Genomic DNA, 26,598 nt, shown 5'->3' with positions numbered 1-26,598 from the left:
GATAACATTTTCTCCTGGGTCCCCTCATGGCTTGGAACAACTGTGAAATTTTTGATGCCAGCTGTGGTGTTCCTCCTTTTAATTTTTTGTCTGTGCCAGGTGGGTCTTCGATGTTGTGCTAACGCAGTACCTAATGGTGCAATGATGATGGTGACGATGGGCAACACCCGTGGGACAATGCAAACTATGCAGGAAGTGCAGGTACAAACTGGAACTGATGACACACCAAGATATCAACTGGTGCCTAGGTATCATGACAAGGATATCGTAGATAAAGCATGGCACACCACCATTAGGGAGCCCCGTGTATTAGAATGGTACCAGGAGGTGTGGGTAGATTTGGCGGGAGATGGCGGATGTATATACCTGACTTGTACCCCAGATGAATATGCCAGAAGAGGGGAGAGCTTACGGGGGGTGTGCAGAGCATGGATGCCCATAAAAGGCACACCTGCATGGGATGAGGCAGTGATGGACGAAGCAGAATGTAGAAGGTTGGAGGACTTAAAGTATTCGTTACTTAAGTAACGAAAGGGGGGAAAAGTAGGGGAGGAGTGGTCCAAAAGACCCTCCTTGCCTGCATCCCCTCCCCAGGTGAGGGCCATGGCTCATTGGGCGTCCCCTCAGACCACCCGGGCCCAGGTGGTGGAGGGTTCACCTGCTGAAGACATGGCCCACACGTATTGAATTTAGCTAGACCCAGAAACCATTTTGTCTATCAAAGATGGTGTGAGCTCAGCGCACTGTAGCACGGCCCCCACCCTCGGAGAGTTTCGATTATCCCTGTCGCCGCAGCACCCTGGCAGATCCGCTGTGAGTCCGTTCCCACGAACAAGACGGACATGAGCTAGCATAAGATACTAACACTGTAACATTTTCCCGTCCACAGTGTATCACTGCTCCCAGAGTGACCCGGTCAGCGAGGCCTGGGTGATGGGGAGATCTGTAGAATGGTCATCCGATGAAAGCAGAAAAATACCCAAATACGAATGTCAAAAACTACTTTTAATACGTGTATCCTTTCCATAAAACTACTTCTACTAAAGAAACCTGTAAAATTGTGTAATTATTGTAAGAAACGCATGTTTACATGACACCAGCAATGAAGGACCCACACCCCTGCAGGGGTGTGCAAATGATAAAAGCATTCCGGGGGATTATTCTCTATGTGTATCATTGAAAACCGTACACCCCGCGGTCCCGCGCCATAACTGAACTAATGCTGCTAGAGTACACAAGAAGACGAATGTAACCATACAGAGGGCTCATGTGAAGGATGTGCGAGAATGCACTTGTCATGCGTGTATGTCTAAGCCCCTTATGTGCCACCACCGTCGCGTACGGTGGCGGGTCATTTTCTATGTACTCCACCAACTTCACTACTACCTCACTTACTGCAAATGTATATGCATATAACTAAATACTGTAATTGTTAAAACATAGTGTATGAATAAGGTGCTCAGACTGGACATAATCGAGACACATCCAGCAAAGTTGAAATGTATTCAAACAAATATTATAAAGTGTTCAAATGATTGTGATGTTTTCACCTCTAAAAGCCGGCAACACACGAGGAAGATACCTTTGTGAATATGTGCAAGGCCATTTCCCCTCCCACCCTGCGGAGACTGCCAAACATGAGAGCAGAGGCCCGCGCCGCGCTGCTCCACCTCCCCCAACTAGACTGGAGCCGCTTCAAAGATGTGTAGCCCCCTCTGCAGCACCCAAGGCCAGGGCCCGCCACCTGCATAATTTACAGCACAGCAGTAAACCTCTGCCTGAACATACACTTCCAAAGGCGCCCCCTCGTAAACCCCACAACCCACCGGATCATCTTAGACTTATGGCCCTGTGCTATCAGGACACCCAATACTGTGGCAACACACAGCGGCACATTTATAACCACATCTAACAAGACAGGGAGGCATGTACCGCCCGTCCCATGCCCTGAAGCTTAGCCCCTCAACCTATGGCTCCGGTCAACAGGACACTGGTAACCATGCCCTGACGAATGACCATCAGACCCTTCATAAGGTGCATTCCTCCTGTGTTGCATTAACCTGTAGAATAACCTATTGGAAGATTTACCAAAGAAGATAATATTGTAATGACTGAATGACTGCGGTGTGCATGGCCTAGGGCAAATAAGTCAGGAAAAGACATTCATCTCTGACACTGGCCGCGATGGCACAACAACACCGCCCGGATGAACTCAGCCAACCTGCCAGGCCCAGCCCAACCCACGAGGCTGACCAGTGACGTCCTCCAGCCAAAGCCAACCGCATCACAGCAGCACCTATAGTTAGTCATCGCCACCCAATCCCATCGAACTTGTGCCCCCTATAGTATGTAGGTTCTTATGACGTTTTTTGTAAATATATACGCCTGTCTTTGCGATTGTCAGACAGAGCGCTCTCGGAGTTTGCAGAGTTCTTTGCATGCCCTATTCTGATTGATAAACTCCCATTTAAGCTCACCCGCACTCTGTCTTGGCTTTATTCCCGACTTGGGAGAGTCCGTCATGGTCTCTCATTGCGGGGAGGATCGTGCTGGCTGGGGACGCTTGCCTTCATGGCCCATCCTTTGAAACAACTAGTGGCTTCCAATAAATGGAGGTTCTTTTTTAAAAAATGTTATTTATTCAGATTTCTTAACCAGGCTTGCGCTTCTGTGCAAAGTGCTTAAGCACAGGAAGCATGTATTTGGTGTGGCGCATTTCCTGCACTATAGGCCCAGCTGAAGCGTGAGCTGATCTTCTAGATCACAACAATCATGTCCTTTACACGCTGGACATTGCTGATTAACAGGGTAATTCATATAATTCAGCACAGAAGCAGCGCACGCAAGCAGTGCAGAGATCGAGCGTGCACCAGCGTGCGCCAGCCGTGTGCGCTAAACAGCAGTCTGGCGCACCGTATATTCATGGATTTCCCAAGCCATTTGGAGCTGTGGCACAGCGAACATCCCGCAGCGCCAGTTACGCCCCCAAGAACGCCCCTTGCGCAAGGAAAAGCCATTAAAATCCCCAATACGGCGCAAAGGGCACCGCTAACCCTGGACCAGTTTACAGGGCCGCTACACTGTAATCGCGTGACAAATTACACGTACCCCGCTCACGGCAGCCAAAACGCGTGAAAATGTACTTGCGCAACCCCTTGAATATGGGTAACCCGCTCATGGCAGCCAAAACGCATGAAAATGTACTCGCGCACCCCCTTGAATACGAGTAACCCGCTCATGGCAGCCAAAACACGTGAAAATGTACTTGTGCACCCCCTTCCATATGCGTACCCCGCTCATGGCTGCCAAAACACGTGGAAAACACGTACCCAGGCCAATCGCATGTGAAAAACCAGGTGCACCCCTCCAAATACGTGTACCCCACTTGCGTCAGGTAAATAGCGTGGAAAAAGTCCCCCCTGTGCTATGTGCTGCCTGTGGGGCATGGGGAGGGTGGATGGGCTGCCTGTGCATATTTCAGAGGTGCTCGTGGATTTTCACACGCGATTGGCCTGGGTATGTGTATTTCGGGGGTGTGTGTGGATTTTCACACGCGATTGGCCTGGGTACGTGTATTTCGGGGTACGCATGAATTTTCACATGCGATTGGCCTGGGTAAATGTATTTCGGGGGTGTGCATGGATTTTCACACGCGATTGGCCTTTGCACACGCACGTGGGCTACAGGGGTCACGTATCTCTTTTTCTTGATTTTTTGGGGTGCCTGAGCGTTGCGTGACACCTCATTTCTCCTAGGGGGCCACAGAATGGGACATTCATCGTAGCTGTATATACGTGTTTGTTGTTTGCGCGCCCTTTTATGCTGTGCGGGGCCGCTTACGCCTGCTTCCTGCTGGCGTACGTGTTTATGGATTAGCGTGTCTTTTTTGGCGCATGGGTTTCCCCTGTTCGATTCCATGAATACGTGTTGTTAGCGTGCGTGTGGGCGTTGAGATCATTTACCTCTGGTACTTCCCCCGTAATGCCCACATTTCCACACATTGTTCCCCATTCCGCGTGTTATGCCCCGTGTTACGCCCACTTTTCTTGTGTGCGTTTCATGTTGTGCGCTTTTGCTGTGTACGTCGCGCACAGCGTTTAGTGACGTGTGCGCATGTGTGCGCCACCCACAGATTTGGCACACATCCCTGGATTTACACGCGCAGCGCATTCCATGCATCGACGAATGGCTGCGTGCACAGCTTTAGCCCACGTGCACTGCGATTTTCACGCTTGTGCTCCCCTTTTCGGCGCACATTTATTCCATGAATTGTCCTGTAAATGTGTCACCACAATGTGAAGCATATGCTCAATGCACGGGACAAGCATGGGCTTCCCGATGCACTGTGCAGCAGAGGAGTTCAATCAATTGTCAACAGCAACAAAATGCAGATGTAGATGCTGCTTGCGGCTGTGCCACCACCTAATCCACCTTTTCCCAGATGTTAATATGTCTGTCACCACTGCCTTCAAATCCTTGCACACACAAAGTGGCCTGGTGACAGACTGTGTGCATTTGCTGACCTCTAATACTTAGACATTCAAGTCACAGGAAAGAGAAGATTAACCAGTGTGCAGCCACAGACCAAATGTTCATAGTGCAGGGTAGATTCTGCCTTTCAGAGTGATCTAGTGCCTGCACCGCTGCGTAAAGTAATGCACCATTCCCCCATGCTACAGACTTGCCTGAAAAGTGACATAGTAGAACTTTACAGTAGTGATTGATTGTATTCATGAAATAATGCAAACCAGGATTTTCAACAAATACACAGATGGACAAGTAGCTGCTTCTTTCGCAAAGAGTTCCAAATTGAGGGGAGCTGGGGGCTATTTAGCTCCTGCTTGTAGCCTAGAAGAGCCTGGTTAGCTTGACACCAACAGGTACCAACTGATGCCGAGCAAAGGCACCTATGTGAACTGCACTCTGTGCATTTGGGACAATCTCTTAGCAAACATTAGGACACGTCTGGAAAACATTTAACGCATAAATAATGGACAAAATGATAAGCTTAAATCTTTTGTGGAAGTTAGATTTGGAAAACGTCATGTGCTAGCCCCTCATTCCCCAGTGGTCAATCCTGGTCCTTCGTTACTAATGGACACCCAGGAGCTGCTTTTTGCTCCTGCTTATCCGATCTTAATTTCGATCCCTGTTTCGCTCCCATCTATGTAACTGTGTAATTGTTTCCTTCTCTTCATTATAAGTGGTTTCAGGATCATGTGCTTATGCTGCCTGTACTCGGATGGGTCATAATCTTTATTGAGACCCTCATCATTAATACTCTCACACTCTCTGAATGTGGCTAGCAGACACCAGGAACTTTCCCTATCACACTCCTTTAAACTGTTTGCTGTTCCTCCTGGCTCATCATGTTCCTCTATACTTTGTTTTTTGTCTCCTGGCTCATCATCAGAGGCAATCTGCACCTTTCCCTCGTGACCTCAAAGGCAGTGGTCTTAACATCCTTCTCCTTTGACGCCAATACCTGAACATGTACTATTATCGTTTGCACTGTAGGTGCTGATGAATGTGTCAATGTGGCCTTTAATTTGGCATGCTCAATCAGAGAGGTTTTTATGGGAGGGCAAAAGGGGCACTCGCCCAGGGCCCTCACCTTGGAGGGGGCCCCCACAAGGCTGCCTGTTCTAAAGAAGTAAGTGTCCATTGTTCAACAGACTTAAATAGCACACGCCAAGAGACTTTATGGCATTCTGCTGAGGCTCTAAACCTATTGCCTGTCTGTTTTGACAAGTACATTCTGCCTTGATCAATTAATCATGTAATGCTTTCTGTGTTCAGTGTGGAATAAATAGTTTGTGTGTTCCATATGGCACAACTCCTGTAGCATTTTCTCCTTCCTGTGGGAATTATGTTGATCATGTGCAATAGCCAAAGTTGAAATGCATATTAATACATTGAGTGCCACAATGTTTCAGAAGTTAGCTCAGTGTGGTAAGCAGAGAAATGTGTTCATATGAAAGATTAGAAGAGCACATTCCAGCAAGGCTGGCTGAACCTTCACTATGTCTGAAGTTTATAAACCTACTTGCCTATGTACTTGGTTTTGCAGCATCATAGGTGCTATTATCAGCAATGTACCTGCACCAGACAGGTGTTGCTATAAAAACGAACACGTCATTCGTATGGTGAAGGTCTAGAAATTGGTTTGTTCAGATGGGGCATTCTAAAACCTAGGCAATCCCCTCTAAAGATGAGCTTAAACTATTAGTCCAAGAGGTGAATAAGTATCCAAATTCAAAACTGTGGAACCAAAGTGTTCATGCTTGTCTCATGGCTTTGCCAGCAGACGATACAGTGATCCTGGTCAAATCATCTAATATCTCTAGCATTATTGTGCTGTCTTCTGTGAGGTTTGCCTTCTTGCATGCTGGTGGCATTGTTTAGCTCATTACTTGATCATATTCTTATGTAAGCCATTTGGGTGGAAGGTGTGGTAGACAGGAGAGAGCAGACCATATGTTGTAGGCCTTGGGCACGCATATTGTAAGGTCTCCTCATTTGACACAAAAAACGGTTTGCTTTTTGTATAAAAGTCAAAGGTTTTTCTGCACGTTTATGAATGACAATTTCGAAAGTCATACCTAGATTAAATCTGTTCAATCACATCGATTGGTATGCTGGTACGTATATACTTCCCTTGATGATGGAGAGAATTACGCTAGAATCATTCCCATTTTGCGTAACACCCTGCTATAATATTTTGGTTTAAAAAATTGTCAGGTTTGAAAATGTGATATGTGTACTTTGTAAGTCAGCTTTTATAAAATGAGATTGTTTTAGTACATGGTAAGAGCTGGGAAAGAAAGTGTTCAAATGCAGAAATTGCAGAGTTGGCACAAATCCCAGCTTCACCCCTTAAGCAATGTGGGATCCTGGGTATCTCATGTAATCTTGTATTGCCTAACCTCTCAGAATTTCCAGTCCCTAAACCTCTCAAAATGGTCAGCCCTTCAAAGTGATTTCCTTCTCACGGTATGATCTTCATAAAAGCCTCACTCATGGTTTCACTGGCTATAGGGTTGCTTCCACTATCATAGTGAGCATTGATATACTGCACACCACAGGCACGTGTTCCCTTGATCTCCAATGGCAACACTATTTGAAAACCATGTTCCACTTCTAATCTCAGTATGTCTGGATAGAGACACCGTCCTGATAGCTTCTAATCTGCATCCACTATCCATATTAAGCTATGTGTAGATGTGTCCTTCCTTACAGCTGGCCTCCTCTATCCATGCTTGAGCACATTTGCATTATCTATCCATGCTTGAGCACATTTGCATTATCTGAAGCAGCTAATGTGAGTTCTCTGCCTATTCTGGACACATGTACCTTTTACATACAGTCCTGTATTAATACTATAGGCTGCATACCTCCCCGGATGCTAGTGATAAAAAGTATCATGTTTCTATACTACAAGAGAAGTAACCTCTTCCTAGATTGCTAATGTTGGCCTTCAAATGCTACTTGTTTATCATTCTGATTAGAGCGAGAATGAAGATGTAAGGGGACTTGAAGGGAGTAAACATCCTTGTTTTGAAGTTAGGTGATATACCCCTCACACTTCAAGTTTAGCCAATACAGTTATGCAGTATTATTAGCAAAGGTTTGTCCATAAAGTTGTGCACCAGACTCTTGAGTCAAATATTACTCCAGTTTATTTCCTAGTAGTAACTTGTGCAGAAAAACAGCCGGTGGTCCTTCGTCTTCGTCTAGGCTTTCCTCTTCCTCCCCTCATGCCTCTTGCAGGGTAATTGTTGTAGTTAAGTATTTGAATGCTGCACAGCAGCATATCAACCTATAGGTTATCAACACGATGGGGGGGGATTGGAGGAGGGTGCCGCCAGATATTCTTAATCACTTAATTCCTTTGGTTTGGTGGAGAGGGCCCCAAAGATGTCCATGCCCAGGGCCCCGAAAATGCTTAAGATGTCCCTATGCTCAATTCTGGCCTCCCCAGTGCATAGAGCAGATTCAGTAGCTGATGCAAAAACCCTCTAGCCCCATCTCCCCCTCTCTCCCATGCAGGACCAGGTGCTCAGACAAGTTGGCCATCAACTTTGCTAGGAACAAGCATTTTATTTGGCCCCAAACGATGGTGCACCAGTCTAATGTAACATCCTCCCAGCCACTGCCACCAAACAATTCTGTGATGGTCTTCTCCTAATCTATGAAGCAATGGCACATGCCTCTTTTTCAAGGAAGCTGGTTACTCCACATGTATCCTGCCTACTACACGATGACCCACTAAGAAACAGTCACTAAAATAAATAATATCGCCTCCTGCCTCCAAGTAATTCTAATGATGTTCTATACAAGCAACATGTGTACTGACCACAAAGACGACAATCCGTTACAGTCCTCTCGTGCCTAAAAAGTCTTTTTATTTGCACAGTAAATTCTAAGATTTTTCCTTTGCGAAATGAATGTAAGACTTCGTATTTGCTGCTTTTTTACAGCAACATGCATTTCCTGGTGCATTGAGTTACAGCTACTAAATGGAATTTCCTTCCTGCTGCAGTCTCCAATCAATGATGCAATACTCTTTTCCTCAATCTGACAAGCAACCACATGTGTGTTTAAATCATACAAACTGCTCTGGGATTCTCTTCTCCCTAGTAATGAGATGGACCACTCAATAACAGACACTGCATATAATATCTTGCCTCAAAATAATGTTTCAACTTTACAACACAAGCAAAAAGTACTTGGGCGTGACAAAATAGACTACCACTAATTTCCAGCTACCAAATGCACTGTAAAAGATTTTTGGGGGGTAGGTGGATGCTGTTGGGTGACCAGAATGACGCCCGCATTGTCACAGAGCTCTGCGATGCACCTTGGATATCTACTTGAAAACGGGCAGAGCAGCAGTAGAAAATCAGTGCAGCGACACCCACCTGCACCCAAGGTGATCCTGGCATTCACCAGGCTGTCCCAGGTCTGAGTGCCAATATGCCCAGCCCACAGGTGAGAGACAGAGATAACGTGAGCACCTTCTCGGTGCTCTCATTATACCACGGAGTCTGGAGATGTTGGGCTGCCGTGCATCCTACCTTAAAGGGTGGATGAGCGAACATGCCCTAGTCCAGATGGTTCCTGCAGGGGGAAAGACGGCTGAGTGTGGGTGAGCTCCCCAGCTACATGTGGGCCTGAGTGCATTGCGTCCGGCTGGGGTATAGCAATGGCCTGTCTCCGGTGTTCTTAGCTGCACGGGGGCTGCCACCAGTGTGAGGCTGCCTTGTGGGCGGTCTGGCTGGCCAGTTCACAGTGCGGCTGGCACAGGGTCTTTCCTCAGTGGCTTTCCCCTCCTCTGTGCGCGGATGCACAGACAACAATCTAGAGCTGGAAGGAGTGCCGGGGACTGCATATCCTTAGCGTGAGGGACAGGAGGAGCTCAAAGAGGTGGGTGAATGGACATAGTGCCACGCTGGGGGCTTTGCTCCAGATAATCCACGACACTGAGTGAATGATCTGCTCCAACAGCAGTTGTTTTGGGGCCCCCAGTGGACTGACTCTATGTTGCCCGCACGCCTGGGGAAAAAGTAACTGAGAGCCTCTTGCGCCATAAGGAACTGCCCGATCCACACTGACTCCACCAACATGGTCCGTAGCAGCAGTACAAATAAGGGTAGGATGGATGCCTTTGCAAGATCAGTGCCCAAAACTCCTATACCTATGCCTGCAGGCTACGCCCATGGATCCTGGCCCTGCCTCTTTCCCAGAGGATGACATGAAACTATGCAGAATTCAGGAGGGTTGAGGGTATCGGAAGATTCAAGGACAATATCTCAGACATCAAAACACTGCTGACCAATTTGCATCAATTACCCCAAGGAGGTACAGTCCAAGTCAGATGACCCTGAATCATCCGCCAGGTGAAACAACGTCCTCATAGTGGGAGTACCTGAAGATGGACATCAGGGTAGGATGGAGTGCTTCATGGAAGTATTGCTGAAGAAGATCCTAGATGTCCTGGACATTTCGCTGCACTTTCCAGACAAGAGAGCACACCACACTCTCGTGATGAAACCAAAACCTGGTGCTCTGCCCCAACCTATGAATGCCCGAATTCTCAATTACAGGGACACAGACTTGCTGTTGAAATATGCCAAGGAGAAGGGTGAGATGTGATGTGAGGCAATCAGGATTTTCCTGTAACTGGATTTCTCCATCATAAGAGAACTTGCTGAGACTTAAAGATACTTGCCTACTCAGGTCTTCCCATTCCCCTGCCTACCTCAAGATCACATTACCAAACTATAATAGTATGGCAAACAGAAGGCAATAAGGACTCCCTAACCTTATACTCTATTCACATCACTGTAGATAAACATACTTTCACTCTCCTCGTGGAGGCGTTTGACACCTACTCTCACAAATCGCCAATGACACGTCCTCTCCTACCTCTTGTGAATTCACCATCTCTACTATTGCTCTGCCTCACTCGGTTCACATCATCTGTATCTATTGCCCTACTGGTCCCACTGGACCATTGTCTGATGATACTGGGCAACTCCTTGATTCTCTTTCCACTAAACATCACCTCATTCTCTTAGGTGACATTAACCTTCCCCCTCCAACCACTTATCAGAAATCTGAACTTCGATATTTTCTTAGTGCCACATTCTCTACACATTTTCTACTCTATCCATAACCTAAACCCACACAGGGGGTAACTCTTTGTAATTTCTAATTCATCTCTGCCTCTCTCTCAGCCACTAATACTACTGGCTCACCATCCATATCTGATCATTCAATTGTTTCCACCACCACCTCCTTTCCCCCCTCTGACCTTCCTCACCACTTGCTTCACCTATTACTAAAAGGAAATGTAATCCTTCTGCCATTCACCCCTTTCTTTCCAACCTACAGTCCTCACTCTCCTCCTTATTTATTTATTTATCTATTTATATATTTTGACATTTATACAGCACACAAAAACCCAGAGGCACCAAGGCGCTATTATCTTACTGTAATGGTTACATGGTAGTACATCAACATGTTGGGTTACACTTCAACTTATAAGAAAGTTCCTGGCTTACGGGTACAGGTATATAGATGCAGATAGTACATGAATACATACATACAAAAACAGGCATAATATATTTGGCTTAAAGTAGCAGATGTACAAACCAGGCTTGTCATGTAAAGCAATTCTTCTTTAAAGGGTTAGGTGCTGGGGAATATGCTGTCTAGTCTAGGCCTGGTGTCTTATTGTTGAGAGTCTAAGTTGAAAAGTCTGGTCTTCAGTCTTTTCCGGAATGACCAGAGGGAGGGGTCATTTCTTAACTGAGATGGCAGAGTGTTCTACAGTTTAGAAGCTACTACAGGAAAGCTGGATCCACCTGCTTTCTGTCTCTTAAAGTTCGGAGTAACAATGAGGTTGGCATATGTGGCTCGGGTGGGTCTATTAGTTTTGACAATTTGCTTGCTGAGGTAAGCTGGTGCCTTGTTAGCGAGACATTTGATGGGTTAAAGTGAGGATTTTAAATTTGATCCTTTCTTGAAGCGGCAGCCAGTGTATATGTCGTCTGGTGGATGAGATGTGCTTGTTCTTGGGTATGTTCAGAGCAGCCCTGATGGTGTTATTTTGTACAATCTGGAGTTTATTGATATTTCTAGTACTAGATCCTGCAAAGAGCGAATTGCAATAATCTATCCTCGAGAGGATCAGTGCTCTTTCCAAGGTGATGCTGTTATCTTTCGAGAGGAAGGTTCTACTCAGTCTAAGATGTGTAGGCTGCTGACGAGACAATGGCATTAACCTGTCTGGTAAGGGTGAGGGAAGAGTCAATATAGACCGCCAATGTCTTTATTTCCTTGGTGACCTTGATAGTGTTGCCATCAATGTTGAAAGATTTATATTGTTTAGGTAGGTTGGTTAATTTGTATTTGTTTCCTATTAGGATTAACTCGATCGTGTCATCGTTGAGGCATAATTCATTTTGAACAGATCCAGGCTTGGATGGCAAGGTGAATTATGTTGAGGTTGTTGGCGTCAGTGTCATAAAATCCTGTGATGAGTATTTGTGTATCATCCACATAGTTTGCATATGAAATACCCATTTTGTCAAGTTTGTCAAATAGTAGCTTTGTGAAAGCATTATACAATATTGGAGATACGCAGGAACCTTGTGGTGCGCCGCATGTTACTGGGACTGGATCGGCTGCTGACGAAGTAGAGAAGACTCTCATCGTAAGATTGGAAATAAATTATTAGACCCATTTGATGGCTTCAGGGGAGAAGTTGGCCACAGTTTCGCAGTGATGACATAAGATTTTGTGATTGACCAGATCGAAAGATTGGCCAGATTTTGTTATTGACCAGATCTTTAACACCTGATACCTTTTTCACTAACACTGCCTTCTTCATCTTCCAATCCCTACTCTATGACTCATTCTCCTCTCACTTCCCACTGCTTACTTTTACCCCTAAATCTCAGCATCCTCAACCATATGTCACCCCATTCATATGCTCTCTCCGCACAGACCTTCATCGCTGCTGCGCAAATGGAGGCGTACCCACTTGCATGAAGATCTGAAACTCTATCTCTCTGCCCTGAACTCTCTCTCAAGTCCACTCTTGATAGAGCTAAAAGAGAATTCTACCTAACCCTCATTGACTCTCACACCAACCATCCTCAACGGCTACAAGGCACCCTAAACTCACTCCTCACTCCTCCTAAGTCTATAACTATCAACTCCACTCTAACAGCTAATGACCTAGCTAAATACTTCGCTGCAAACATTTCCAAAATTAGAGACTGTATCCTGACCTTCCTCACACTCCCTCCTACTTCATTTTATGCTCTGCCTACTTTACAATCATCCTCTGCCTCCATCGCCCACTTTAGTCACACTGCTACTGATAAAGTACTATCTCTATTGATGAAGGCTAACCTCTCTTGTGGGTATCCCTACATATTATCCCCACCAAAAATATCGCCGTACATATGGTCGTTTGTCTCGCCATAGGTGATATTTTTGGGGGGGGATCATTTGTGGGAGCGGGGGTTGTGGGGGTGTCCCCCGCTTATTTCAAAATAATGCAGGGATTGCAGGGTCCATGGCTCAATAACGCCGCAAAAATATGGCGATATGTTTGTATCGCGATATGTTTCTGGGGATATTAACACATGGAACCCTCTTGTGGCCCATCAAACCCTCTTGCTCCTCAGCTCGTCATGTCTATTGCCCCTATAGTGGCTTCTCAACTCACTGAACTCTTCAACCTGTCCTTCGACTCTCCTTGCTACCTCTGTTTTCAAAACAGACACGGTCATCCCTCTGCTAAAATAAAAAGGCAAGGGGCTGACCCGAACCTATGGCTAACTTTAGCCCTGTGTCTCTCCTTCTGCCCTTCTCTAATGTGCTCGAAGAGGTTGTGTTCAACCGGCTTACCAATTTCTTAGACATCCACAAGCTTAGGGACCCACGAACAAGCAGGTTTCCGCTCCTGTCACTCCACGGAAATTGCTCTCATGAATGTGTCCAATTTCATCGCCTCTGCTAAGCACTCAAACCTATCCTTTATCCGAATTCTCCTTGACCTGTCTGCTGCCTTTGAGACTGTTCATCACACTGATCTCCTTACTACTCTTTTTCTTCCTGGGATTCGTGATCATGCCTTTGCATGGATTGAATCCTATCTTGCACCTCGCCAATTCTCTGTCTCCTGGAGCAACAGCACCTCGCAACGCACTCCTCTAACTGTTGGTTTTCCACATGGCTCTGTCTTTGGTCCGCTCCTCTTTCCACTCTACACTATTGTTCTTGGGGCACTAATCTCCTCCTTTGGGTTGTCGTACCAACTCTTTGTGGAGGACACCCAAATTGTTTTCTCTTTTCCTGAACTCGGCTCTGATCTCTCTGTCAACATTTCCAACTGTCTCTCTACCATCAAATATTGGATGGCTTTGGCTCGGATGTTAAACTCTGCCAAATTTGAGGTATTCTTCTTCCCTGCCCAAAGCTCTCTCTCATCTCTTCCGCTGCCTATCCAGTTCCCAACTGACACTTTCCCCTACCCTTCTTCAGCTAGAAGCATTAGCATCATATATTACCCTTCTCACACCTTCTCTACTTTCATCTACAAAACAGGAACAGCAGCTCACCTCAACCTCCTAAATATTAGGAAAATCAGGCACCTCCTTCCTTGCAACACCGCCAAACATCTCTTAACCACTCTTGTCTACTATAACCTCAACTACTGTGCCACCATCCTCTTTGGTCTCCCCAACTATGCTTTCTGTCCTCTCGACAAGATCATTAACTTTGCAACCAGGACTCTCTTTCAACTCACTGATTTCACACCTACTTCCTCGTACCGTCACCAGGCTGGATGGCTGATGATGAAAAACAGGGCCAGATTTAAATGTTTTCTCCTGGTTCACAAATCTATCCATGATAAGTCTCCACTGTATCTATCCTCCTCTATCCAACTTTATAAGCCTTCTCGTAATCTCCACTCAGCCTCCTCGACTACCCTAGAGGCTCCTCACACTCAATGTGCTTCCTCTTGCTTCTACTTTTTCTCTCTTCTTGCTCCACTTGCATGGAATTCTCTTTCCCCAGACATCCGAAAAACCATCCACACAGATTTGTTCAAAACCAAACTAAAGTCCTACCTCCTCACCTCTGAGTTACCCTCTTAACCTAACTCTCATCTGCCTGCTAGCTAACATTTTCCCCTTGCCTCTAACCTGCCTCTGTCTCTCACTTCCTCTGCCTCAATTATAGTACTTCAGCCATCATGGTCACGTCCCGAGCACAGCTGGCCGTACCGCCTACCTGCACTTAAAAATGTCCAATGTTGGTTGTCCTTAAAGGGATGGTCTAGTAAAACATTTTATTTAAAAAATAGATAGGCCACATAAAAAAAATATACTAGCATCCTCCGTTTTAGAACTTCCTATGTAAAATTTTGAGCTATTCAAGCTCAAAATTCGAAAAAGCAAGCACAGGGGCGCCGCCATTTTGTGAAATGGAGGCCCTCCTGTGCTGGCTTTTGCTTTTGCGGCACTAATGAAGGAAAAGCCAGCCAGCTGTAGTAAACAAAGTCTACCGCTGGGTGGCTTTCCCTTCATTAGTGCCGGGACTCGGAGGACGCGGACCGGAGACCAGAGCAGGAAAGCTGCAGCTGAATCTCGGTAAGTACTATTTATTTTTTTTACAAAAAATAAGCACTAGCTGCGGTTTTTTTTCTAAGTTTTCCGGGCTGGAGGAGCCCGGAAAACTTAGAAATAAAACCGCAGCTTTAAAAACGTTCTATTTATGTTTGCGGTCGCTTTTGAAGCGACTGCAAACATAAATACAACGTTATTGTGTTGGAAAACGCTGCGGTTTTAAAACCGCAGCGTTTTCCAACACAACCTCATTGTGTCTGCCTGAATCTGCTTTTCCATTTGGGGCTCTCGGGACCGGGGAGCCCGAAAGCCCTAAATGGAAAAGCAGATTCAGGCAGACACAACGCGGCATTGCGGAAAACAACCGCGTTGTGTCTGCCTGAATCTGCTTTACCATTTGGGGCTCTCGGGCTCCCCACGGGGAGCCCGAGAGCCCCAAATGGGAAATCAGCTGCAGGTAGAAACACTGCGGCATGTAAACACAACCGCGTGTGTTTCTGCCTGCCTTGGCTTTCACTTTGGGTCTCCGGTGCTCCCCTGGGAGCACCGGAGACCCAAAAAGATAGCCACAGCAGGCAGAAACACACGCGGTTGTGTTGGAAAACGCTGCAGTTTTAAAACCGCAGCGTTTTCCAACACAATAACGTTGTATTTATGTTTGCGGTCGCTTCAAAAGCGACCGCAAACATAAATACAACGTTTTTAAAGCTGCGGTTTTATTTCTAAGTTTTCCGGGCTCCTCCAGCCCGGAAAACTTAGAAAAAAAAACGCAGCTAGTGCTTATTTTTTGTGAAAAAAAATAAATAACACTTACCGAGATTCAGCTGCAGCTTTCCTGCTCTGGTCTCCGGTCCGCGTCCTCCGAGTCCCGGCACTAATGAAGGGAAAGCCACCCAGCGGTAGACTTTGTTTATTACATCTGGCTGGCTTTTCCTTCATTAGTGCCGCAAAAGCAAAAGCCAGCACAGGAGGGCCTCCATTTCACAAAATGGCTGCGCCCCTGTGCTTGCTTTTTCGAATTTTGAGCTTGAATAGCTCAAAATTTTACATAGGAAGTTTTAAAACGGAGGATGCTAGTATATTTTTTTTTATGTGGCCTATCTATTTTTTAAATAAAAAATTTTACTAGACCATCCCTTTAATCTATGTATGTCACTTATGTATTGTCCCCTGTGGCTGTTCCATTTACACCCCTCCACAACCTGTTCAGAATGTCCCTCAAACTCACCCCATTGTAAGATGCTCACTGCTTCGTGTCAACTCTGATTTCTCATCTATTGTACGTTCTTTTGTGATCAAAAGAGGATTGTTCCTCCTGTATATAAATAAATGTAAAATAAAATAAATATAAATATATATGTTAACTTCTGCTAAATATGTTTTATGAAAGGAAAATGACAAATATAAAAAGAACTGTAACTGTGTTATATGCGATTTGTATAGTCTTATTTTTGAAATCAAAACATTCTTTGAAATTGAATGCATACCAATTTCGTTTGAAAAGAATGCAGTGTGTGTACATCCTATTTGATTATTATTGAATTTATTAAGCGCTGACCGAGCTTTGAGAAACAGCAGAACTCTTTACAGAGGTATACAACAATACAGATGCATAACGGAGCACTTTTCAGAGGTAACAACAGAACAGAAATACAGCCGGGGGTGATATACAGAGGGGTACAGCTGCACTGTGTGGCGGGCAGGAAACGGGCGGGCACCATCCAGCGAGTCAGGTGGTGCGAGGGCTGATGGGATGGCTAAGGTGTTAGCCATTTCTTCTACCCATTGCTGCAAATTGATATACCCTGAACGTTAGCGACTAGGCATTATTTATTGGAGAAATTAGTTCAGTGCAGTTGGACTTGTAATTTTCACCAATAAAATGCAAAGTAAATAAAACCTAAACTCTGCGAAATGTTTTACCACATTAAACAGCTAAATAACTGGAACCAACATTGAAACTAGTTTGACATTATTTTTCCAAAAATTAAATGCAGTAAAAATGTGTGCCTAGAGTTACTGGATTGTTTTCACCGAGAGACAAGTTGGAAAAAATCCAAAATAAATCTTCCAATGTAGCAATCCTTGCTTGTAAAACAATACAAATTAAATGCAGTAAAAATGTGTTGTGTTACTGGATTGGTTTTATTGAGAAACAAGTTGAAAGAAATGCAAAATAAATCCTCCAACCCAAGTCAAATATTTACTTGCTTGGAAAAAAGCAATCTCAAAACAATTCAAAAAGTGGATTTCTTTTCTGCTAAGGCAATGTCTCATGTAAAAAGTTCAAATGGCTGTTTTCTATATCCTGCAATATCATGAATGGAATCCCAGTGAGGGACGCAGGTCCTTCCATATGATGATATGCTGAATGTGAATTCCATACGAGGGGGTTCAGACTGAGATAATGTATATATAATACTATGTGCCCCATTACGACCCAGGCGGTAAGGGGCTAACGGTGCCGTAAAGGTTGCAGCGCCGTTAACCTCTTACCGCCTAATTACACGGTCCCTTTGCGGGTCCCTACCTTACCGGCTGGTTTTTACCAGCTGTTAAGGATTGGACCCGCAAAGGAACCTTGGAGGTAATTACGATAGTGAGCTAAAGACTCTGGGTAAGGCTTTTGTAACCAAGACTCATGTCTGGCAGAGAGTCTCCCAGGACCCCCCTTGTTATCTGCATATTTAAAGTAACTTTGGATCTCACCCTAAATTACTAGGGGAATCCAGACGTGGACCCCTTGCTCACTATTCTTAGAGAGGCACAGCTACACCCTACTGATGAGGTTCAACCAGACCGAAACACGTGTCTGGGGTTGCTGTTGGTACTCTTGTTCAGAGGAGAATTGACTAGCATTTCGGTGCTGGACTGCCCCAGGGCAGGACAAAGACTGATATGTTTGGGATATTTCTTCTCTGTGAAAGATAGTGAGCTAAAGACTCTGGGTAAGGCTCTTGTAACCAGGACTCATGTCTGGCAGAGAGTCTCCCAGGACCCCCCTTGTTATGTGCTATATAAGAATGACATTAGTATTATTGTTATTATCATTATTATTATTATTATTATTGTTATATATGAAGCACCAGTTCAACCTCTGCTTTTCATGCCTGTAAGCACATAATAATCGTTATGATTTTGCCCCCATTTTATCAGCCATGGGAGGATGAAAGGCTGAGTTGGCCTGTCTGGTTATTCTGCAACAGAGGCACTGGGTTCATAGCTGGGGCTGCCGGGGCAGGTTGAAGGTATTTCAGTGATGGGCTGGCCCCGGGGTGAACGATGGAAACCACACGGTTTCCAATGACAGACCTAAGCATCTAAACTGCAGGGAAAGGAAGGAAAAAGCGATGGAGAGCGAACAAGCTCTCTAAAGTGGCGTGAAGAAGACTTGTCTGGTGCTGAGTAAAACACATGCAGTGAAGACATTAGCATCATTGCTTTTATTTGGGAAACGTGGGTGTCTTTGCTCTGGTGGACCTCCGGGTCCTTACACAGCAGAGACCTGTTGAGCTGGAAAAAAGCTCAATCCCACTGAAGGCTTAGAAGGAAACTCAGCTGCCGCACACAGTGCTCTCCAGCAACTTTCTTTCTGAAGGCACTCGGCTGATCCCGGCACTTCTGGGAGCTGAGACTGTGCAGGCAGGCTCAGGGCTCTGCACTCCTGCTCTCTACTACTTGCAGGCGGCATTTTGGAATGGAGAGCTCAACGCTGGTTACAGCCAGTGACGATTCTTGAGTGGAATAATGACTAGGCACGAGCCTGTGGCACGGGCTCTTGGTCAAAAGACCCACTATGCCACTGACCGGCCGCAGTTTGCCCGTTTTTTAAAAAGTATATACATTTTTGTTCATTTGAAAATAGGTGTCGCAAATGAGATTGCAGGGGTAGCAGCTGCGACCCACAAATGACGTTGCTGGTAGTTCTGCATTGATGGGAAAATGGTGGAAGGGGCTAATGCCAAGCAGATCCTTCCCTTTCCGTGAGCCTTTTGTGCTGGATGCCAGGTCTTGGGATGCCTTGGAACAGGGATTTACTGGATGGCACAATGGCTGGAAGGCAAATGAAGCCCAGGTACAATGGTGGTACAAATGCAAGGATCTTCTTCCGCTGAACTCCAACTCCACCAGGGAGTGATCAGGGGGTGTTGGTGCTTACTGCAGGCTTATGCCCTTTGGGGTGCAATGAGGAGCACACGGCTTCATAGGGTAAGGCTGGTAAAGGCTGAATTCACAGGCTTGCAATCCCATGGTCTGCAAGGGCCGAGAATGGAGTTGCCTGAGTCCATAATGGCTGCACAGCTGGGGAAAGGCCAGGCGCAATGGTGATATTTCAGCCCCCATAGGGCTCAATGGGAAGGGGGAAGGCGCTAATAACGGTACCGCAAATTGTTTCCGTTATTAGCTCTGAAGTCCCTTAACGGGCCCCGTCCACAATGCCTGTTAAACCAGGCATTAAGGAAGGGAACCCACTAAGGGACCTCGGAATAGGGCGCAAAGGTATTACGGCCCAGATGTCCTTAACGGTGCCCGGTATCCCTTTGCGCCCACCTCATAATGAGGCCCATGTGTGGCCTCATAAACCCAGCATCTCCTACAAAGAACTACATCAAGTGCACAGTTTCAGAGGTATCCATGGATATGGTGTTCAAAGCCAAAGAGTATTCCAAAACTCAGGCCTTCCAGAAGCTGCCCAATGATTAGCTTCTAAAATGGTTAGTAAAATGTGTATTTTGAGTTGAACAAAACAAATGAAAACAAAAATGTTCATAACCACCTCGTACAGAAGATGTATGTAGACGAGAATTCCGAAGGCAACACCCCCTATTCGTGTTGTACTTTGGAAAAACCTGCAAAGCTCTTTTCACAATATGACATTCCTCTTCATTGGCAAAATGTTTTAAACTGAAAAAAAACAGTCGCGGCACAAAAGCAAGACCAAAAGCTCCTCACGTGCACATTTCCACGATTCTGCTCTTAATGTGGTGCCAAAGCAACAATGCTGCAACCGACCTGCTCCTGGCCCTGCATACTAGACAGACAGTCCTGCCCATCGTAGTAGATTGCCATTTGCCTGCAGCGGCACACCCCAGAACCATCTCTGAAGCCTGCACGCGACACGGAAACCCCACCCCAAGGAAGTTGTCTGGTATATACTCCCCTTTGTCTTACCTTCAATCAGTTCCCCTAAATTGCCTCCAAATGAACTTCTGCATCATGAGGCATGGATCCGTTCTCTCCCTCCCCTAGAACCCTCAGAGTTGCTGCCCTACATGCATTGTACCCCCACGCACCACAATGTCAACAGAACATAGTTGTACCTATCAATCAGAACAAAGAGGGTATCCATGATACACACTGTACCATTCTTCAAATTAACCAAAAATAAAGCAGAGTTTCTGGTGCCGAATAGGTACGTCCAGAACCATAACCTCACAAATTTCAAGCTTCCCTCTTTTCTAAATCCCACATATGAAATTAGAAAACAGCTAGTGCTTTAGGAATACTGATTGCAGTCCTTGCCGCCTTTTTCTTCCTAATTTGGCAATTTCTAAGTGCAAAGTTTAGTTATTCGTTTACCTGGATGCTGCACCCTTAAGTGTATATTGTGGCTGCTGCAATATTTTATTCAAATTATCTTTATTAAGAAAACACTTATATAGAGTGTGCTTCTGGCAAGAAACAGTATCGTCAGACCCAGGGGCGTTGCTAGGGGGGGGCTAAGGGGACTATAGCTCCTGATCTTTTGGTTGTAGCCCCGGATAGAATCTCAGGAGCTACAGCCAAAAGACTAGCCAGCCCCCAGTCCCAACAGTTCCGACATCAGTTTAGCCCCGGGTCTTTTCCAGACCTAGCAACTCCCCTGGTCAGACCAACAAGATTACTTCTTAAATAGTATTTATTTTTTGCATTAGTATCATGCACTTTCCTTCTTCATACATTACATGCAGGAAAGTGCATGACATTAATGCAAAAAAGAGGAAACAAATATGAATATGAATATGCAAGCTAATGTATGAAGAAGGAAAGTGCATGATACTAATGCAAAAAATAAATACTATTTAAGAAGTAATCTTGTTGGTGTGACGATACTGTTTCTTGCCAGAAGCGCACTCTATATAAGTGTTTTCTTTAAAAAGATGCTTTAGGAATACTATTTCCCTTACTTTTGCACGACCTGAACCATATTTCAGTCACACAAGACGTCCATCCCATGGTAATTGGTTTCCAGCTAAACCGCCCAGGTGAATGTACAATGTGTAAACTCTTAATTTGACATGACAATGACTTGTTTGTTTACTGGTGCACTCCTTGCACACTAGCATGGAGGTCAATTGCATTCAGAACTGATTAGAACCAATTTGTGAGAAGCTGGGAAGCTCGAGTATTGCAGTTATATTTTGGTTTTTGGCTTCAATACTGTCTCTCTTTTCCTTTTCTTCCTTCTCTTCTCTTCTTTCCTTCCTCATACACTTTCATTATTTTTCTTGTATCTGTTATTTAGAACTAGTTAGTGATGAATTATTTAATATGTTTTGACTTTGAAGTGTATATTTCATTGATTAATACTATGCTATGTTCTTATTTGTTATTGTGGAAAATAAAACATATCGAATAGAGTATTGCAGTTACATAAACACGATTCTCCTTCTGTGTTTCTTCCTCAGCTTATGGTCACAACATGAAAAGCAGCAATGACTTTATTGGGAGGATTGTGATTGGTCAGTACTCCTCGGGCTCTCCAGAATCGAGTCACTGGCGGCGAATGTTGAACTCGCACCGCACAGCGGTGGAGCAGTGGCACAGCCTTCGATCCAGAGCCGAGTGCGACCGCGTTTCTCCGGCTTCTCTTGAGGTGACGTGAGCCCCGCTGGCAGGCCTTCAACAATCAACGCTCCGCCATCATAGGGTTTGGAAGACATGTTTGCAGTTTGAGTACCGTTAACAAGATGGCAGCATTTGCCTACGTGCCTCGGTGAACATACTCAAAACCGTGTGTTACATGTCTGTGTGAGCATAATGAAAAATTGTTCTCTGGCTGCCGAAAACGTGAACTGTCGGGCATTCCAACTAACTTCATTGGCTGCGTCATAAATTCGAAATTGTTTGATTCTGTGACTGTGGAAACCATTGCTCTCTCACTTTGGTGTATCTAACTGACGCCATTTTAACACAAGGCCACATTGAATTGCCCAGAGAGCTTTATATTGTCTTAAATCTGCAGTCTATAGTATAGCTTTAGGAACCTTGCCGGAGAGGCAAGTGTCCACGTGTTCTAGTTGGTGAATGTGTTAAATTAAATACACAATAAAAATGTAAAATAGTGTCGATTTTTAAAATAAGCTCTGTCCTTGCACTGGCTAGTCATAAATAATTAATCTGTGTGTAACGTTTAGGAGTGGGTGTACGCCTGTGTAATCTCTGTGTGACATATGGTGCAGAAACGCATGTATTACAGCTTGTGTGTTCCTGATGAAAGCTTCCAACGTGCTCACAACAGTACCAGCTCCTAGGTTTAATGTATAGTTTCACTGATTTCAAAGGACACTACAACATCAGATCACTGCCATGTTACTAGATATGAAGGAACGTCTAGGTTATATATGTATGGGCAGAAATTAGAAATGGAAAACAGTGCACATATATGTACACCCCCCTGCAGTAGTAATAAATGCAGCAGTTCTCCTCCCTCTGTTGTATATGTTCAATGTAGGCACACACGTGTTGTGCTATGCACCAATAAAGTGTTCAATAGCTTGTGATCTAGTAGTGAATTAGGTGAGCACCATAAGGCTGCTCTGACATACACTGGTCTATTAAAAACATTACCGGTTAGATGTATTCTTTCTTAAAAATAAATAATCAATCAGCAAACCTTTATTCTAACCTACAGCTGGGTCACATGTTGCAATATTATCTTGTGGACGATTACATGCAACGGAACATTCTGATGACCTCACAACACGCCCTGAACCTAATAGAGAGTTGGGGTGCATATATCTCCAGAACCCCAAGATTAAGCAATATGTGTTTTTTATATTGATTTTGATTTCTTATTTTTTTTAGGTTCATTCGTGTGTATAACTGTGAATAATCCACTGCTATGATAACATTCCTGTGAATTATCGATGTTGAAGTGTTTTGCTGATGATGAAAGCTTATTTAGCTAAAGGAATGTGGACACAAAACAGCTTAACATGTGTGCAGTGCTTGTAATTCCTTCTGCTTGTGCAGCCTCCAGTCCTTGAAATCATTATGAACCATGTCAACCGCAGGCCACCATTTAATTTTTTTTACTAAAATGTTTTTAGAAAAGGCATGTTTCTTAAAGTGCAAGTCTGTGACAAGAGAGCTCCTGCTTAACCTCTCTCTCTCTCTCTCTCTCTCTCTCTCTCTCTCTCTCTCTCTCTCTCTCTCTCTCTCTCTCTCTCTCTCTCTCTCTCTCTCTCTCTCTCTCTCTCTCTCTCTCTCTCTCTCTCTCTCTGGATTCCCAACAGACCTGCTATTAAATGACTCTGAAAGTATTCATGCCTGGCCCTGCTAGGCAACAGAGTGCTTGGGAACCTCTCCCCACGGTATCTTTGGTGTAGCCCATGAGTCTGTAACCTTTGGCTCGCTAGATGTTTTGGGCTACAACTTCAATCAGCCCTAGGCAGCATAGGCAATGGTGATGGGATAATTGATGTATAGTGCAAAACATCTGGGCAGCCACAGGTTGCAGAACCCTGGTACCGCAGAGCGTAGCTGGCTTAAGGCCAATTTATATGTGCCCTGATGAGAAAGTACAGTTACATGAGGTGGTCTGTGACCATAAGTCCAAAACTCGTACTGTGTTTTCAAAATTAATGCCATAGTAAGAGACTCATGCACGTGGAATGTCCATGGCATTATGACTCCAAGAGGGAGAAGAAATGATAACATGGACCTTTAGGCAGCATCGGCTCATCTAAAAGCCAATCGTTTCAATGTTTATGCTGCCCGACTGTTGTTGATATTTCTGCGGTATACGCTATGTGTTTAAGCAGATGTAGATTTTCTAGAAGCGGGAAATCTTAGTAATACTTGCCTACTTGTTCTGTTTCTTGCTTACGTGAATTTTCTCAGCGCATATTGTCTAATGATGTATATTTATTGAAAATAAAGATATATTTATTTGTGTCAATTGACTGAAGTGCAACATACCATCTAACACCTGTATTGTCTATCATACCTGTGTCACCTGTGGAACTTGCAAGCATTACTGATAAATGTTGCATGCATGCAATGAAATCAATCAGTGGCTGTAACGCTTGCTGGAGAGATCACACATGTCTCCAGCCTTGGATTCTGTATAAAGAGGCATGTTGTTGAAAATGGAAGGATATTAGTGCAGTGTTCTATGTTTGCAGATCCATTGAAGCAAGCGGCTTTTGGGGCACGTCCATCAGTTTCAACCAATCTTGAGCTAACACACCTCCTTCACCAAGTTTGCATTGTGGAAAGCAAGCAGGCAGCGCAAAGTGAATGGTCTCAAGCTGGCCCTCGAGTGGGAATATAGCAAACCACAGCAGGAACGGTACTGGGAGATGTTCTGTGAAACAGGAGCATAAGGAGAACAGTCATGGGAGTGGCCGAATGGCCATGGAAACATTACTCCATAGCATAGGGGTCTGGACTGATAAAATGCATGTCGTTACTTTCCCCCAAGTGCTGTATGACAGAACACGTGTATGTGTATATGCACACAGCAGGCACATAATGAGCACTCACTCATGTATTATGGTCCAAAAACACCATTGAAAAATGCTGGTGACTTGATAACGAACGATGAGATTATAGAAAGAGTGATGTACAAATAGATCCACAGCACACGGATGGCATGTTTACATCATGTTTAGATCATAATCCAGGCTACCAACAACGAGCCAGATCCTCAAAGAAGTTACTTTGACATGCCCATGACTTAGTACGAGTACCTTCTTTGTGAATATGGTAAGCCTTTCCATGAATAATTTGCTCCTGATAAATTCTTTTCCGATCGGTCCCTACGTTTTTTCTATATATATTGACATTTATTTCTATCCAGACATGTGGAAATTCCATATGTGTGTTTATGGCTGCAAAAACTTTTTTCTCCCAAGACAGTTCGATTTGGTGGTAAGAATTCAAACCGCAAAATGTGTTCGAAAAATTGGAAGTTAAACAATCTCTGCACTTCTTGTAAAAGGGTCTGCAAGTTGCACATAAAACTACATTAATCGAGGTATTTTTTTTGCTAAATATCCCTAACATATCGTTTATTCATTAACAATAAGTGAAATATTACGATATAGATTTTAAAAAAATCATAAAACTATTCCAGAGTGCCAGCAAAATCAATTCGATTAGAGCCCAATACATATCATACACCGATATATATTAAACAAGAAAACTTTATTGCATCATCACATCCATCTTGAGCAAATCAGCTCGATGTGTATATATCGCATCAGTTCTGCCAAGGGAGGAGGACATTGCAACAGAAGAGGTTTTTCTTATTCTTAAGGCATAGTTAACATATTCGTTGTGATGCAGGTGTTGCATATCTTGCCTTTAGCACTTCCGGATTCGGAATGCTCTTCTAGCAATCTTTTCACTGGACTTGGAGAAAGATTGCTATAGGCTGGATAGATACCTGGCTCTGAATAAAACGACATTCATTCTATTTTCAACTGTTCCAGTTATCCAGATCAATGGGTTCACTTTTAGTGGCTTCGATATTGGTAAAGAGAGCCATATTACCTATGGTCGTTGTATTGATGCAATGTTTTTATTTGCGCTTAATACCCAGAGGTTTCTAAGCGCAGACCCGGGGAATCGAACCTGTGTTGCTCTCCGACTTGCTTCCAAGGCGAGTGTGTTGCTATCCTCCCTTTTCAGAAAGTAGAGCTTCTTTTACATAATTAGCGATTAGGAAGTGTGACTAATAATGGTCAAGTCGTCGATAAAGGCACGTTGATTGGCCAAGGTGTCAAAGTACGTTAGACCAAATTCAGCACCACACACAGTGGCTCCAGATAAACTAAATGCACTTTTCCGCCATTTCCCTTTCATACTGTTGGTCCAAACAACATCCTTCATTGCCCAAATTTCAGCACCAAATAACACCACCTTTCATATATAAACCATGATGATAGGTGTAACGCTAAAACTCCATGTGCCAGACAGAAGCAGCCACAGTCTAGCTTTCTCTAGCCATCGTGCAAGATGTGTGTTCTTGCCAAGAGAGTTTACTAGTTATCTTTAAACCCAAGTATCTATAACTCTCAGCGACATCTATACAAGAAAAGAGTATTCAATAAACCATGTTACGCTTCTTTTCTTCAAATGACATGATCTTCACTTCTGATGTATATATTTTTAAACCAGGATTATTTGACTGCATGAGCACTTTGGCAGGGGATCGCTGCAGCCCAAGGGGCGGAGTTCT

General features: G+C 44.5%; 1 protein-coding gene across 1 annotated transcript in view; it reads left to right on the top strand.

The window, feature by feature from the left end:
• SYT17 (synaptotagmin 17) overlaps nt 1-24,329 on the top strand; it is a 962,035-nt gene extending 937,706 nt beyond the window's left edge. The window contains exon 8 of the mRNA XM_069647133.1: nt 21,818-24,329. Coding sequence (XP_069503234.1) covers nt 21,818-22,014 — 197 coding nt within the window. The 3' untranslated portion in view covers nt 22,015-24,329. The remainder of the gene's footprint in view (nt 1-21,817) is intronic.
• The last annotated feature ends 2,269 nt before the right edge of the window (nt 24,330-26,598 follow it).

The sequence above is a fragment of the Ambystoma mexicanum genome, chromosome 2q (assembly GCF_040938575.1).
Source record: "Ambystoma mexicanum isolate Mex_15411 chromosome 2q, UKY_AmexF1_1, whole genome shotgun sequence".
NCBI classification, from domain to species: Eukaryota; Metazoa; Chordata; class Amphibia; order Caudata; family Ambystomatidae; genus Ambystoma; species Ambystoma mexicanum.
Note: the sequence above shows the minus strand (reverse complement) of the source record. Positions and strands in the feature narration are given on the sequence as shown.